At 40.2% G+C, this 16,379-nt stretch overlaps 1 protein-coding gene across 1 annotated transcript in view; it reads left to right on the top strand.

The window, feature by feature from the left end:
* Positions 1-15,816, top strand: part of ibtk (inhibitor of Bruton agammaglobulinemia tyrosine kinase) — a 28,834-nt gene extending 13,018 nt beyond the window's left edge. The window contains exons 14-30 of the mRNA XM_088013549.1: positions 580-836; positions 929-1,015; positions 1,112-1,194; positions 1,679-1,716; positions 1,817-1,913; positions 2,018-2,119; positions 3,241-3,358; positions 3,633-3,693; positions 4,010-4,137; positions 5,145-5,257; positions 5,366-5,511; positions 5,731-5,861; positions 6,003-6,101; positions 10,107-10,262; positions 10,400-10,597; positions 13,920-14,052; positions 14,429-15,816. Coding sequence (XP_087869675.1) covers positions 580-836; positions 929-1,015; positions 1,112-1,194; positions 1,679-1,716; positions 1,817-1,913; positions 2,018-2,119; positions 3,241-3,358; positions 3,633-3,693; positions 4,010-4,137; positions 5,145-5,257; positions 5,366-5,511; positions 5,731-5,861; positions 6,003-6,101; positions 10,107-10,262; positions 10,400-10,597; positions 13,920-14,052; positions 14,429-14,554 — 2,073 coding nt within the window. The 3' untranslated portion in view covers positions 14,555-15,816. The remainder of the gene's footprint in view (positions 1-579; positions 837-928; positions 1,016-1,111; positions 1,195-1,678; positions 1,717-1,816; positions 1,914-2,017; positions 2,120-3,240; positions 3,359-3,632; positions 3,694-4,009; positions 4,138-5,144; positions 5,258-5,365; positions 5,512-5,730; positions 5,862-6,002; positions 6,102-10,106; positions 10,263-10,399; positions 10,598-13,919; positions 14,053-14,428) is intronic.
* The last annotated feature ends 563 nt before the right edge of the window (positions 15,817-16,379 follow it).

Raw genomic sequence — 16,379 nt, 5'->3', positions numbered from 1 at the left:
TGGTCAAGGCTACTGGTAACTAGCTGCTAATATATTCTTGCTAACTAGCAAGGGTATAGTTATGTCTTTAATAGCTGTACCCAGTATTGCTAGCAATTTTGCCTTGCTAATCCTGCTGGCAAGGCAGTATTATACCCTTGCTAGCTAGCAAAGTACATTACCAGCTATATCAGCTGGAACCGTTGGTTCTGGTTCTGGTTCCTGCAGTGGAAAAACTGTCCAGCTAACTCTTTTTTGTGTCCATCATGGTCTAAGTGCAAATTTATCACCACTTGGTTGAATGACGTTCGTCTTTGCCATTGGCTCACTTCTGCTGCCATGCCCTTTGATGCTACATTCATTCTGGCACTATGGTGGTTAAAGTTGTTTCTTTTGCACATTTCTGTCATGGTACGGATCTTAAATTTCATCCATAATGTCTTAAATTTGAGTTGCTGAAACCTGAAGAAACCCTGCCAAGTTTAATATTTTTTGTTTTCTTCTCCTGTCCATCTTCGGGATTCACCTGAACAAACCGTTTCCTCTGATTGTGCCAGGCTTATTTCGTTTAGACTGTGTTTCTCTGTCTCTGCTGGCCAGGACTCGGAGCACGAGAGGCTTATCAGCAGTCTGCAGGACCTGGGGCTGAGAGGTTGCTCAGCCCTCGAAGTGTACCAGTCCCTTTCCCCTTCAACCAAAGGCGACGGCGACAAGGCGAAGAACAAGGGCTCCAAGTCGAGCAAAAAGGGGAAGGGAGGCAAAGGTGACAAGACCAGGGCCAGCGAAGGAGGGGCCAATCCGGTGAAAACCTTACAGGCTGTGGCTAAAAAGCTGGGCCTGGGGAGCCTGTCGGCACGGTGAGCAGCTGTTTCCCCTCTATAAAACAAAGGCAGAATTGATTTAATGCCCTCAGTTCTAATAAATAGATATTTTTATTCCCTCCCTTCAGACTGGATGGTGTGAAGTATGAGAATGGAAAGATTAATGTTGTACAGAAGAAAACTTGCAGCAAGCTCAAATTTTTCCAGAAAAAGTGGTATGTATAAGAGTTCATTTTAGTTTAATAAAAGTAAAAAACAAAAAGGATGGTAAAAGATTAAGTATGTACTCGTATGTTGTATTGTTTGTGCAGCTCCTACCTTTGTGATGTCACTCTAAAATCTGATGATGGAAAAGAGTTTCCATGTCACAAAAGTGTCCTCTGTGCAAGACTAGGTAAGAAATTAAGAACGACTGCTGATTGGTCATTTTTCCTTACAAATTATATACTGCATTTTATTTTACATACCTGAATAAACACCATTCAGTTTGTCATGTATGATATTGTAAGCTATATTATTTTGTAGCAGCATCTGTATCGATTGCCTTACAAAAAACTCCCACTCTTTAATTCGCTTTATCGGGAAATCATATGATAAGTAAACACAGAACTGTAAAGTGAAAGAATAATTGCAAATTATTTTCACATAAAACCATGAATATGACCGTAGGCCAAACTTCAGATTAGTGTTTTTTTTTTATCCTTCCACGATAAATATGCACTACTTGGTGCTTTTTCATAAAGTTACAGCAAAATGTAGTTAATATTGTCATCGTAACACGTCAGTTCAGACATTTTCAACAGTTTCTGAAATTTTTTGCAAATATTTTGATCCTCATCCATCATGTTTCTGCTTTGTTTTTTGTTTTTTTCTATCAGAATACTTCAACAGCATGCTTGGAAACCCCTGGATTGAGGTTTGAGATTTGATCAAAAATAAAGTATTTCTGTATTCTTTACCCGCTGAGCATTTTCTTTAGCAGTTTATCTGACGTGCTGTGCTCCTCCGTCGTTCAGGCAACGTCGTGCTCAGCTCTGGAGATGCCCACCAGCTCAGAGATCCTCCAGGTCATTCTGGAGTACATTTACACAGACGAGTCTCCCACCATTAAAGGTCCTGACTCACATTTTGATTGATTCTTCCAACGGTTGCCGGATTAGGGTTGGTCATAATGGCTTTATTGTTGCTTGTTCTTGTTCTGGTTCTTATCTCAACAGAATCTCCCAACGTGGAGTTTGTGTGCAACGTGCTGGTTGTGGCCGACCAGCTGCTCATCACGCGGCTGAAGGAGATGTGCGAGGTCGTCATCACCGAGAACCGTACGTTCTTTGTCTTCCTCCTTTTCCTGTCCGCAGGAAGTGCTCTGCTATTTTATCCTGTGGGTGTCTTCAAGGGGTTTTTTTTATGTTAAAAGAGCAAATTCGTTTATGTTCCATTAGAAATTTTAAATTGGTTTAAGATTAATTCATGTTGATACAGTGTTTTTCCTTATTTCTTTTTCCCCAGAGGGTATTTGGCTAATTTACATATAAGCTGTTCAATCCAGGCAGGTTTTAATGTTTGGAATCAGTAGCTGGAAAACCATTTCATAATCAGAAAGTGAAGAAATCCTTTGGTTCTTTATTAGATTTTAAATTAATTTAATGTGTTTATTTAACAAAGATAAAACGGCAAAGTGAGGAAGCAGTGCATGAACAGACTTTTGATTTGAATAGACTCCCTTTTGGTTGTAGAGTAGTTTGGTTTACAGAGGAGTTCATGATGGATTCAGCTGCAGCAGGACACTCGGGTCATCAGCCTTCAGCCACCAGGATTCACAGTTCAGGAGTTCCACCCAACATGCTGATTTAGGGTTTTAAACACTAATATTTGGTTGTTTTTAAAGAGTGTCCTCATCTAAATTTCTAACTGCTTAATGTTTTGCAGAAATTAACCTTGAATGTGACATTTCAACCCGTCTTGCCTGCCTTACTTTGACCTTCCAGGGTTGGGGGCTCACTTGCAAAATAGTATTTCTAATGCCTTTCTGTCATTTCTTCCCTAATGTCTTATAAACCTGGGGTTTTCAAACTGTTTGAGAGCTGTACACCGTAAACTTTATTTTAGTTTAGCCTCCTGTTTTTATACATTAAAAAAAAAAAAAAACAAACTCCCGGGTCTTTACAGACATGTGCGCAGTTCTGGTTTACTTTTCCCTCATGTCACGCTCCCCATGCCCCACATTTTGAAAATCCTTTTATTTTTGTACTGTGTATTGATTTTTTTTTTTTCCCCCAATATTTGCTAAGAAATAAGTTCTGAGTTGTTGACTAATGGGGTACTTACTTGTTGACGCATCTGTAACTTGTAGCTTCATAAACATAGTGTGACAGATATAGATATACTGTTGGAACAATACATGCAGTTGTTGCATTGATGCATATCTCCCCCCTCCCCTCAGTGACCCTGAAAAACGCGGCGGTGCTGCTGGAATTTGCCACCTTGTACAACGCGGAGCAGCTGAAACTGTCCTGCCTGCAGTTCATCGTCCTCAACATTGGCGCCCTGCTGGAGTCCAAGTGAGAATCTGAGTCAATACGACAGCTTAGCTTAGCTAATTCTTCCCACCTTATCAAGTTTAGTATTTTTAATGGCAAAGAAAATAAAGCTTAGAGCTACAGAATCTTGTGTTGTTGTAGTATTTAACTTAATTCAGTAGGTATTTGTCTGAACTTTTGTGTATACTTGGTAAAACCTTTCTCTATTTATATCCTAATTGGTGTGATATTAATGTTAGAAAATAAGTGTGTGTGTGTGTGTGTTAGCTCCTTTATGTGGTTGTGTCGTCCTCAGGGCTCTGGATATCCTCAGTCAGGAAGTCCTCGTTGAGCTTTCTGCAGCTTACAGACGGGCGGTGAGTTTCATCCCGGCGCTCATCAGGCTCGTTACTCTGCACTAGATAGACGTTTGTTTGGACCGGGTTCTGGGAAGCTTCAAGGCTCCATCCATGCCTCGGGCTTTTTATCCTTTTTCCTCGAGCCTTTCATTAGCAGCTTTTCCAGTTTGACAGAGAACATTTCTCTATTCTGATCCACACACACACACACAGCACAAGAGAGAGAGATTTATTTGAATGTTAATCTGAAAGAAAACTAAAAACACAACCGCCTCATTCATTACTTTAAACAGCCGCTGGGTGTGTTTTTGTCTGTGGAACTGCTTGTTTTCAGATCCCTGCAATGCAAAGGCGAGTCATCACGCCGTATCCCGGAGCACCAGACCTCAGTGCGTATGAGGAGGAGGACCTGGACTCGGCATTCAGCCCTAAACCAGAGGGGGAACTGGATCAGTCTTGCAGGTACACTAGATAATACACTTTTTTTTTATTGCAATGAATTGCATATGTAGCTTTATTCCGAAATTGCAGTTTGCACTTTTATCTGTGCAATAAAATGCAAAGAGTTCCAGTCAGAATCTCACATACAATCATTATGGGAATGAATGCTGATGTTTGGATTTTAAAGATTGATTTTGAACAGTTATTTTTCAGGGCATACTGACTCTACTGAAAGATTATTCTTATTGTCATTATTATTTTTTGCTTTTGTGTCATCAACTGGTGGCAGAAATGTAATTGTTATTCCAGATCAGAGCCTCACAATTTGCATAGAGCTTCAAATGTAAATACACCACTTTTTTGAATTTATGCAAATGTTTATTACACATAGACTTCTACTCCTCTGTAGGCATCAATAAGCTTATTGCAGAATAGTGCTTGAATATATGATCACTATTTTGGCAGAATTTTATTTATTTTTTAGGTACTTATAAAAAAGTTCCACAGATGTTCAATTAATTTGCTTTATCTGCTTTATGAATTTTAAAACACAGATTTAATGTAATTACAATGACGGTTAAAAAAACAAAAACAAAGTCAGAGTTTAAGACTAAAATACAATAATTATTGAGGCATCTTTATTAAACTAAACTATTTGGATATTGAAGACAATAGGAAAACACTTTCATGTGTCAGTGTTTTATAAAATAAAACAGTTTCATTGTTTAAGTTAAATATTTAATTTCTAAAAAATTTTCAGATACAATGAATTCATCAAGAAACCAAATTATTTTTCTTTGTGTAGATTAGTCCAATCATTATTTTTTGTCTGTCAAGATAAAATTAACTATTCTACTTTCAACCCAGAGTGGAAAATGGTTCCAAAACCTTAATTAATTGTTCATTAAAGTGAACTAAAAACACAAAAGTATCACTGTATATATAAAAGCCTGTAAACGACGGTTTTTATACGTGAAACTCTCTCCAAAATAATATTCTGATCTTATTTATTCATCTTCCGTTCTTAGAGAAGTTCTGTTGAAGAAGGCAAAGGTGAAGGCAAAAAAGAAACCAAGGAGACGCTCTGACAGTTCAGGAGGCTACACACTCTCTGAAATCATTCAGAGCCCTCCTGCTGCAGGTACACACATGTGCACACACATGTGCACACACACACGTTTGTACCTGTATTTTGTACATTTTGCAGCAGGTTGTTTGGTAAGCTGCCTTTCTTCTTCTTTTTGTCCAGCGGTGTCTCCTGTTCTGGTTAAGACTGGGAAGGCCAACTCCACAGAGTCTCTGCAGGAAGTCCTCACGTCTGACTCGGAGGGCAGCTACATGGCAGTCGGCAGTCCCAGAGACATGCAGTCTCCTGTCTTTCATGACAAACCTGAGGTTGTTTTAACATCTTCATTATGCTCAACTGTTGCCTAGAAGAATAAATTCATATTAATTCTTAGTGGTTAATACTTTAATTTCTGTTCATAGTCCACCTTAAGATTTTAAGCACTTACATTCCGACAGATGCTTCAAATTGTATGAATAGTATGAATTTTCTTAGGTCTGATTTTCTAAAGCTGCTGTTAAATCAAATTTTCCTGCTCGTTTCTGTAGGATGAGCGAGCGTTCAGTCAGAGACTGAAGACTCCACCCAGCACTCCAACCTCCCTGAGATCCAGCCTTCCTGTTCTCCCTCCAACTCCCCCGACTTCCATCCCCAAAAACCTCCCCAAGCTTATTGCGTGGTAAGGAACATTTTCTCCATGATCCACGCGTTTTATCACTTTTTAATCGAGACTTGGTAGAAGTAAGGCAACTGAAATGTAGATGATGGATCTGTGGCACCGTTTCCTTGATGCCAACGACTCTGTTTCTACCACCTGCAGCCCCGCTCACGCTCCTCCAGTGTTGGATCTGAGAACCATCATGGATATGGAGGCCAGCTCTCTGCAGACTCTTGGTGCAACTCCAAAAAGCCCCGGAGTGTAAGGAGTCGGCTTACGTACCGAGTGGATCAGGGCTGGAACGTTTAATTGTGACAAATCGATTATTGGAACAATCATCAACTTTTTATTAGCAATCAATTAATTACTAACTGGGGAATGCAGAGTCAAAACAAGGCCATGTGCTTGTTTTTCCCTCCTGTAGGATGTCCTAATACAGCTGGAAGAACAATATTGTCAGCAGTAATTCAGTAAAAACTTCACAAAAAAATATGCACATTTTGGATTTAAAATAATAATAATAAAAAAACTTTGTAAATCTTATCTACCAAGAACTCCTCAATTGGCAGATTTAGCTTCAAATGGTTCAAATCCTATTAAAAAAATCTATTCCTTTGCTTTTCATTTATTAATTGGTAAATCCAAAAATAATCAACAAATCAGCCCTGCTCTGTGTTGGTGCTATGTTGAGCTGAAATGGCTGAGCTTTTCACATGTTGATGTCAGAAGTATCTGTTTAACTTCAGATGTATCCTTTGCTGTAAATAATCAAGTGTATACTAGACCAGTGTTTTTCAACCACTGTGCCGCGGCACACTAGTGTACCGTGAGTGATCGTCAGGTGTGCAGTGGAAATTATCCAATTTCACCTACCGTATTTTCTGGACTATAAGCTGCTGCTTTTTTCCTACACTTTGAACATGCGGCTTTTCTGTGGATTTTTCTTCAAATCATTGGAAGTCAAAATTGGAAATCAAAGAAGAACGCGCCAATTTTCATTTAGAACAAGCACATGCTTGCAGCAGGTACGACGGAGAAATGTTTTCAAACTCATAGGATGCAGCTTCTAAGTTGAGGAGTATCGATCTGGCAGTACAGGAGGGAAATAGAGCCGCTGCACGTAAACTCGGCGTGAACAACACCGGATTTGGAGACGGAGAACTGCATCCTTAATATATCCAGCAGCTATTAGGACGCAGCTCTCAGCTGGGTACTTATGGGAAACAGAGAGCGGCAGAGATACCAGCGGCCTGTAGCCCGGTGCGGCTGATGTATGCAAGTTTCCAGGAGGGGGAAGGCGGGTTCAAAAAAATGTGAAGGTACGGTTTATAGTATGGTGCGCTCATAGTCCGGAAAATACGGTAAATGGTCTTAAAAGATTTTTTGAAAACGAATTAATTATCTGCAAATAACACCATCTTTGAGTGTATTTGCTGTAGTAGTGACTAGCGGCGTAATCACGTAATTTTATTATCACTAGATGGCAGTAGGTACAGAGCATTTTACATTAAAACAAGAGAATTGAAATGAAATGAAATGAAATGAAATGAAATTTTATTCGAACATGATACAAATATAAAAATAAAATAGTGCACAGTAACAAGAAGTGCATAAGAAAGAAGAGAAAATACAGATTTTTTTGTTTCAGTTAACATATCATGCTCAAAATGGGGTAGGAAGAAGTGAGAACTTATAAACTCCTACCCCCTAAACACTTGAAACTTTAGAGTCCTACTGTCATTAAAAAAATCACAATCAAAGTGGCAGTCAGAAGTAACAGTTACTAATATTTACCTATACATTTTCCCATTTTATGCTGGTTTGTCTTTCTAAACCCTTACACCAAGTTATCTGCAATACACACCTTATTGCTTTCTGTCACCCATATGTGTATCTATTGAAAATTACCTCTTTGTACTTTCTTTTGAATTGTGTTAAACTATTGCTTTGTTTTAAATCTTCATGTAACTTGTTCCATAACTTTACACCTTTAATTGAAATACAGAAGCTTTTTCTTGTTGTTCTAAAATTGCGGATCTTGAAGTTTGAGTGACCCCTTAAGTTATACCCCCCTTCTCTTTCAGAAAACGTGCTCTGTATGTGCTCAGGTAACAACTTTTTAGATACTTTGAACATAAACTGAGCCATTTTAAATTCTACAAGCTCGTCAAATTTGAGAATTCTGGATTTTATGAAGAGCGGGTTTGTATGCTCATAATAACCGACATTATGGATGATTCTAATGGCTCGTTTCTGTAGGACGGTTACCGGATGTAAAGAGCTCTTGTAATTAACTCCCCACACTTCACAGCAATATGATAGATATGGTAAAATCAGAGAGTTATATAGAATATGAAGTGATTTAGCATTCAATACATGTCTAGCTCTAGCCAATATGGATATACTTCTACTGAGTTTACTCTGTAAATGTTTAATATGAGGTTTCCAACTGATTTTGTCATCTATTATTAGACCGAGGAACTTATTAGCAAAAACCCTTTGTAGAGTTACGTCCTCTATTTGAACTTGGATTTCAGTATTTTTATAACAGTTCCCAAAGACCATGATTTTCGTCTTGTCCAAATTTAGGGATAATTTGTTATGGTCAAACCATATCTTTAACTTACTAATCTCTGAAGTGACTGTTGAGAGAAGATGCTCTAAATTGTCGCCAGAGGCTAGAATATTTGTGTCATCAGCGAATAGTGATGCATGAATTAGTGATGCATGAATGTTACTGCATTCATGCAGCACACACAACAGTGTTGTGGCTCTGCTCATTTGTTCAGGTGTATTTTTGAAGTGGACATGTTGAGTGCAATTTAAAATAAGAAATGTAAATTTTTGTGTTTACCGTATTTTCCGCACTATAAGGCGCACCTAAAAACCTTCAATTTCCTCAAAAGCCGACAGTGCGCCTTATATATGGACCAATATTGAGCCACAACAGGTCCAGCAACGGACCTTACCACAGGGGCCGCTTTTCATTGGCTAATGCCCATTTTAGGTCACAGCGCAGCTACCACGTGCGTGACCGTCTCACAAACACAAGCTACAGTAGTAAACACATGCTTATGTACATTGTGGACCATCAAAACCATGAATGCCGACTTACCCAGCCTTGCAAGAACAATAGGCATCAGTGATCTTGTCCACAGCTATATTTATGCTGAGGGTGTGAGGATCTGCTGTTTTCCTCATCTGTCGGTAACTTTTAGCTGTGACACGCACAATGTTGGAGGCATCCAGTGACTCAAACACCTTGATGTCGTCCAAAAAAGATATGAACTTGTTGGTTCCCCTGTCCATTGTCGTGGCTGATATTTTGTGAAAATCCGGCAGAAATGCTACGCTAATTAACTCAGATCGAAATGAAAGACGTCATGTTTACAGACATGCAGTAGACTGCTTACGTAGTTGGTCCACTACGGTAAGCAGCCGCCAACTTCTTTTTCCCCCGTAGAAGAAGTAGTGCGCGGTGCATGCTGGGATAGTTGTCAGAACGCTGGTTTGTTAATAAAGTTTGATAATACATTTAAAGGGGGGGGGGGCAGGGGTAGAGAGACAGAGACTGCAGCGGCAGCGTGTCGGTTGGTCTGTGTTACCCAGAAAGCAGTTGGGCATAATATCGCAACACCAACACCGTGAGTGAAACAACGACTGGGCCAGCCTACTATATAAAGTACTCGGGGACCATTTCTTTATTAATGTGGATGTGTAATAATAGAGTATGAAGCGTCTATTCTATGCGCCTTATAATGCGGTGCGCCTAATATATGAAAAAGTCCTAAAATAGGCCATTCATTGAAGGTGCGCCTTATAGTGTGGAAAATACTGTATTTTATTCCTATTCGAGACACTTTGATAAGAATGACTATATATGTAATATAGGTGGCTACAGAGTATCTTTGTTTATTGGTTGGTGGTGTGCCTCTGATTTTTTCAATTAAAACAATGAACCTTGGCTCATAAAAGGTTGAAAAACACTACTAGACAAATGCTTTGTTGCATTTTGGGCAATAAAATATTACATCTTTTGAGGCATTTCTAATTTTGTATTAAAACATTTTATGAATTCTAAATTGTGCCAATTCTTTTAGTTGAGTGATCATCTGAATAATTGATAACTAAAATGATTTGGTTGCAGCACTAGAACAGATGCATTTACACAACTAGACATGGTGTTTTTATAGCTTATATTTTTAAATTTCATTGTCCTAATTCAGGTGTGTGTGTGTGTGTGTGTGTTTTCCTGTGTGCCTGCAGGGTGACCTCCAGCGTCAAACACTCTGCTGTTTCCTCCAAACTGTCCCAGAAGCAGAGGAAGATGTTGGCCATGGCCAGCAGAGAGGCCAGTGTGGATTCACCTCCATCTAAATCGGTGCCCATAGCGACGCCATCCAAGAGCAGCGAGAAGACCTGGTGAGCCAACTGATTTAGAAAGAAAAAAAAAAGTTTTAAATTGTGTTTTTATTATTGGTGTTTGTGGGACTCTTTTTCTCAACTCAAAGCTTTTTATCGTTGTCAATATTCCAGTATTTTCTGTTGCATTTCTGCAGGGCAACAGCTGTCCAGTCCCCTCCTTCTTCATGCTCATTTCGGGCTCTCGTGGAGGAGGAAGAGAACCGTTCAGCCAGAGTGGGTCACCCAGGACCCCAGCGGGTCCAGAACGCCCTGGGGACCTCTGCCAGCGCCACGCCCGCTGCCCGGAGGGTCACGTTCAAAAACGAGAGCGGCGAGCCGGAGAAGCCCACTGGGTGAGCATGTCACCATGACAACAAATTTTTACTTTGATAAATTAAATTATTTTAAAGAACATTTAACATTAGTACAGGAGGATATTTTAAATATCCAAAATAAAACTCAACTAAAATCAATAAATAAAACAAATTAACCCCCCCACACACACACAAAACACCATAAATAAAATCCATTATGAAGTCTGTGCAAATAAAATATTAATCATCAAAACAGAAATTATTGAGCTCAATTGAATTTATCATGCGAGTTCATGACTTATTGACAGACCTGCACTTTGTCTAATTTAACTGGGTCAAATACAAAGGCCTGTCACGATAAACGATAATATTGTTTTTGTGACCATTTTCAAGTAATATAGCACCAATGTCATAATAATGCAAGGTCACGTTCTCATCACACTTTTAATTCTAATAAACATCCAACACTGGAATTGGAAAACATTTTAAATATCCAAAAATAAACACAACAGAAAAAACTTTTTTTTTTTTTTTAATCTGACACACAAGTTGGTATTAAAATTAGCAGACCTTCTTGTTTTTTCTGCTGATTTCCACTTGAAGGCACTGTTGAGGTATTTATCACGCATCGTCACAGTCTGCGGTTTTTATTTTTATTTCACTGCATTTCTATTATATTATTGCTAGTATGAGTAAACATACTTAAATTGATCTATTCTAATTGCGGATTCAACATAGAAGCATCATATTAACATGAATGTAGTTTTTATATTTACTTCAGAGCAGGGAGACCAAACATTTTTCAAATGAATTTTCATAAGAAGTGGTGGGGAAAAAATAAATAAATAAATAAATAAAATGCCGTCGTATGTTACTGTTGGAGTCGTTGACGTTAAGTGCTGACGTTCCTGGAGGTTCTCTGCTTGGGAGGCAGGAACTGGGTGAGCCGAACGGCTCCGAGTGACCCGATGCAGCTGGGTTGACCTGCCCACGGAGACCGAGTCACCCTAACCTTTACAGCCTCTCTTGACAGCTGGATAAACACAGTATATACACACGCACGATGTCCTGATCTGGGGAAATGTTGTGCTTTGCTGTTAATACGCTATCTGACCCCCAAAAGAAGTACGCTGTGATTATCATTTGTTTACTGGATTTGAAATCTCCTGCTTTAAGCAGTTTTCATCCTGGATTGTAACAAAAATAAAATAAAAAAAAAACATATTTCTGGGTGTTAAACAGCTGTAGGACTCAGTCAGGTGGAGGCGGTGATGTAGATCAAAAACGACAAGGGCAGTCCTCGCGTCACCACGGATCACGCAGAGCAGGGGAGCGAGTTTAACATCGAGTCAGGAAGCCCTGGATAATCTCAGCCGTGCTTTTCCAGACCGACAGTCCGATTTAATAGAGATGCCTCTCTAATCTTTGATTTGACAGACCGTCAGACATTTTTTCCGTCTTATGTCTTCAGCGAGTGCTTCCCGAGGAAACTCCTGCTCGTATCATTACACTGGCCTGGCTGCAGTATCCATATAACCGAATGCTTCTGACCACATTTATAGTGCTTTGCATAAGCGCTCATACCTCCTGTTCTCTTTTGCGACCTTACTGCCAGGAAATTCAATTTATTTCATTGGGATTTTTTTGGGTGTATAATAGGGCTGTTGTAAACGAATATTTTAGTAATCGAGTAATCTATCGATTATTCTTACGATTAATCGGATAAAAAAATTCTAAAATGAAATATTGGTAAATCTGGCATAATACCGGTGTTACTATCAGATATCAATATCAGTCCAGTTTTTCATATTTGAGCAGCCCTAACAGTTGCTTTTTTGTAGCTTAGAAAACTAACCTGTAACAATAATAGCTCACTTTCTAAGTTAACCAGAAGAAAAGTTATAGAAAAATCTGAAATTATATTGAATTTAATAAAGAGGCAGGCTCACAAATATGCTTATAAAAAATGTCTACAATCCAGCTTTTAGTTTATGTATTCATCTTCAGTGAGTTTAATAGATTAATTAAACTCACCTTGCCACCTAACCTGTCACGCTTTGGGTTTGAAAATACGGGAAATGCCGCCTGGAGTGGGAGGAGAGGGCGAATGAACGAACGTAAGATGGGGTGGAGGGGAGGAAATAGACCAGCGGACTGACGAACCGTTAGACCGGGGGACGAACACGGGGGGAAGCAATACGGGATATTTACGACACCTTCACTGGTCACACTCAGAAACTCATCTACCAGCCATGTACGATGCGCTCCGCCACCCGTTTCTTCAGACCGGGATATGAAATTTATTGTGCGGTTCGTCGGTAAAGCTACATTTACACGGTAAGCATCAGCTACTCAGCCGCCCGCCCTGTTCAGGCTATCCGCTCACCTCAGCGCTCTTCCCGCCGTTTGCTTTCAACCAGCAGCCCCGGAGGAGAAATGCTGCCGTACTCCAGGCATCCCCCAGTCATTTTAAGGATGCTTATTGGTTCCCCAAAAACGATAAAAAGTCGGGCATTATCATCAATCAATAAAATCTCCACGGGCCAATCTTGAAGATTGGACTTTATGCCGCTGAGACTTAGCTTTTGTCAACAACTCAGAGGCGGAAGTGAGAGCTCCGCGCAACGCAAATGAAGTCCCGGCCGGAACACGGTGCGCTAAATAATAAAACATAAATTAACGAAGCTTCGAGGCAGGTAAATTTTCCTCGAGGAATTTTAGTAATCGAGGTACTCGAATCATTCGAGGAATCGTTTCAGCCCTAGTGTATAATCATGAAGTTGAAGGAAAACGATCCCAAAAATGTGAGAAATTTGTCATGTGTTTGCATACAATTCCTGTCTATCAATTTCATATCGAATTCGATTTGTTATGTTTGGGATTATTTTGTTGAAAGACGAACCCCTGCAAATAATTTTATTTTCACTTTTAGCAGGTTGTCTGCTCCAAAACTCTAAGTTGACAGAAAATTTGAATACATCACTAAGGGTAACTAACTGTTATTGAAAGACATTATTAACAATACCTAAACACCAACTATTAAGTCTCAAAACTGGCAAACATACATAAAATACAATAAAGATACAGATTAAACACAGGAGTAAAGTTAGTCGAGGCGTTGCCACGCAACTGTCAAAATCCAATCCTCAGCCTTATCCAGACGTTTCGCCTCATAAATGAACGCCTGAACTAAAGCGAGGTTGGAACAAAATGTGAGAATGATCGTCGTGCAGAAAATCTGTATGATCTCTCGTATGAAATGAAGTCAAAGCCGGGAGTTATCAGGACGTTCCTCATAGCATGGTGTGCAGCGCTCTAACCCGTCCTGTGCGTCTCCTCCCTCTCCCCTCCTCCGCCTCAGGCCGTGGGTGCTGGGCGCCGTGGGCAGCCCCCCCCTCTCCTCCCTGGTGACCTTCGCCTCCATCGTGGAGGAGGAGAAGCAACAAGAAGCGGCGCTGATCCGCAGCCGAGAGAAGCCGCTGGCGCTCATCCAGGTAGACGACAAACAAACGCACTCCTTCGCTCCCGTTTTGATTCTAAACTAGGATTACATGGTGGTGGAATGTCTGCTCCTTTTGTCTGCAGTCTGTTCCCGTCTGGCAGAATTATCTGTGTAACATCTCCGTCTTGCGTTGCCGTCGAGGCCAGACTCCTGCCACTGCCTTCACTAAACACTTTTTTTTTTCTTTTCTCCCCTATGTGGCTTTCTGGTTTTCATTTTTCTTAAACGCTCCTTTACCGCCATTAGACTTTCACCGTCAGCGTTTCCCGTTTTCACCCACAAGTGAAATGTGCTTTTGCTGAACACATTATCCCATCTCATAATCTGTGGGATGATTTGCTCCCCCCCCCGGTTCCCTCTTCCTGCAGATTGAAGAGCGAGCCATTCAGGACCTGCTGCTCCACTACAAGGCGCGGGACAACCCAGACGAGCTGATAGCGGTGGAGACGACGTCCAGAGGCCCCATGGCAGCCCCAACCTGGCACAAACACTAACGACGGGCGGGCCTGGGATGGCACATCAGCGAACCGTCAGAGCGAAGACTTTGAATCCAGATCCTCCCCACTGTGTGGTTCTGCTTTGCTGCTGCTCCGCGTCTTGTTTATTTCAACTTGAGAGAGCGACAGCTTCGCGTGTCACAAAGCGCTTCTAAAGCAAACGACTTTTAGAGCTCGTAGTTCTCAGCGAAAACAGTTGTAACGAATTTCCTTCATAAATCTCTTGTCGTGTGAAGTTGCCAAAGAATCAGGAGTTTTAAGCAGTAAAGTGGGTCCAAATTAAACAGAGAGCTTGCGTGTGTCTGATAAGTGAAAGTTCTCGGTTTAATTATGAAAATTTAAGAGTGCCAAACATCAGCTGGCAGAGCTTCAGCTTTAATTAGTGGAAAATGTTGTAGAGGTGCTCTGATCGACTTCTCCAGCCTATACCGATTTCTTTCTTCTTATTTTTTTTCTTTTGAGATCTGATTTACTGATTTAGATTAGTATCTGTCAACTGAAAAATATAGGCCATACAGAAATGCGCTGAAGGTTTGTTGGTAGTTGTAGTGCAGTAGTTGAGAAAATCCAACGGAAAATGAAGGAATTACAAGTTTACTCTTTTCCGCATCAAAGCACAAGTCTGTCACATTTTCTTGAGTTTTCCCAAACTCTGAAACTGCATCAGCAGTTCACACATTTAATGAATCAGAAAAATCCTGAATTTTCTTCTTTTTTTTATATGCATATTTCATCAGCTGTCTAAGGAGAGGTTTGGCCTTCTCATTTTGTCAAATTGATGGATGTGTCCTTTTTTTAATTTTCTTTTTGATGACAGATTTGCTCAGTTGCACTGTCACCAGTAAACTATTGATTACGAGATCAGCGTCCATAAACAGCAAGTAGTGTAAATGCATGATTTGCTATAGTTACACGTGAATACTAAACAAAGTGAGACGGCATATTGTTGTGAAACTGGTTTAAAACTGTGATTTAGAGACAGCGGCGTGCGGATTTAAATCTTTAGTTCAGTAAATTACATTTTTATTTTTTTTCTGGAAGCCAGTGTGAGTTTGGTACTTGAGCTTTAGACCACATAATCTCTTTACCTACCAAAATGTTTTGTTTTTGTGTGTCTTAAGACGTAAGGATGTGAAAGCAAAACTGGCATGCAATAAAATAAAAACTCATCTGTTCAATGAACTTGACGTGTATTTTTATATTGGATTTAAGTGATTTAGATTAAAGCTGACTTCCATTGTCTCAATTTCCCATCAAAACGTCCAATTGGTGTTCTTTTTCGTCAGAAATAAAAATAACATTTATCTCCCCCCCTCCCCCCCTCCCTCGCATCTCATCACGCTACATCGGCCCTGAATGAGAGCGGGACCATTATGAAGTCTCGGTCTGTGATTAACTGCGATGACCCTGATCTCGGCAGAGAGGATGGTGATTGAGGGATTTTATTGGCCGTAATTGAACACGGAACGTCGCGTCCGAAGTCGGAGAGTGACGACTCATGGGGAAAAATGTTAATGACGGATTAGGATGTATTAGCCGGGGCAGAGATGACACATTAGTTAGAGGGGAAAACGTCTTCCTTTTGACCTCGCGCTAATGCGATGTGCCGGGCGGTTTATAATTTTTCAAGTGGACTGCTCATTGTGTTTGTGCTCGGAATAAAAATGTCGGTGTACAAAATGTCCGGAAATTGGTTTATTGTTCAATAAGGAGTCCTCCTTTAATGTGCAGGGATACTGTCGGTCCTCAGATTTAAAAAAAAAAAATTTAATACGTGCGTCTTGGTTTTTGTCACAACCCATCGGATTAATGTTTAAAATAT

Source organism: Poecilia mexicana, unplaced genomic scaffold (assembly GCF_051168715.1).
Source record: "Poecilia mexicana isolate PSO_F unplaced genomic scaffold, ASM5116871v1 scaffold_16, whole genome shotgun sequence".
In the NCBI taxonomy this organism is placed as follows: domain Eukaryota; kingdom Metazoa; phylum Chordata; class Actinopteri; order Cyprinodontiformes; family Poeciliidae; genus Poecilia; species Poecilia mexicana.
The sequence above is the reverse complement of the archived record's forward strand: the minus strand, read 5'-3'. Positions and strand labels throughout refer to the sequence as shown.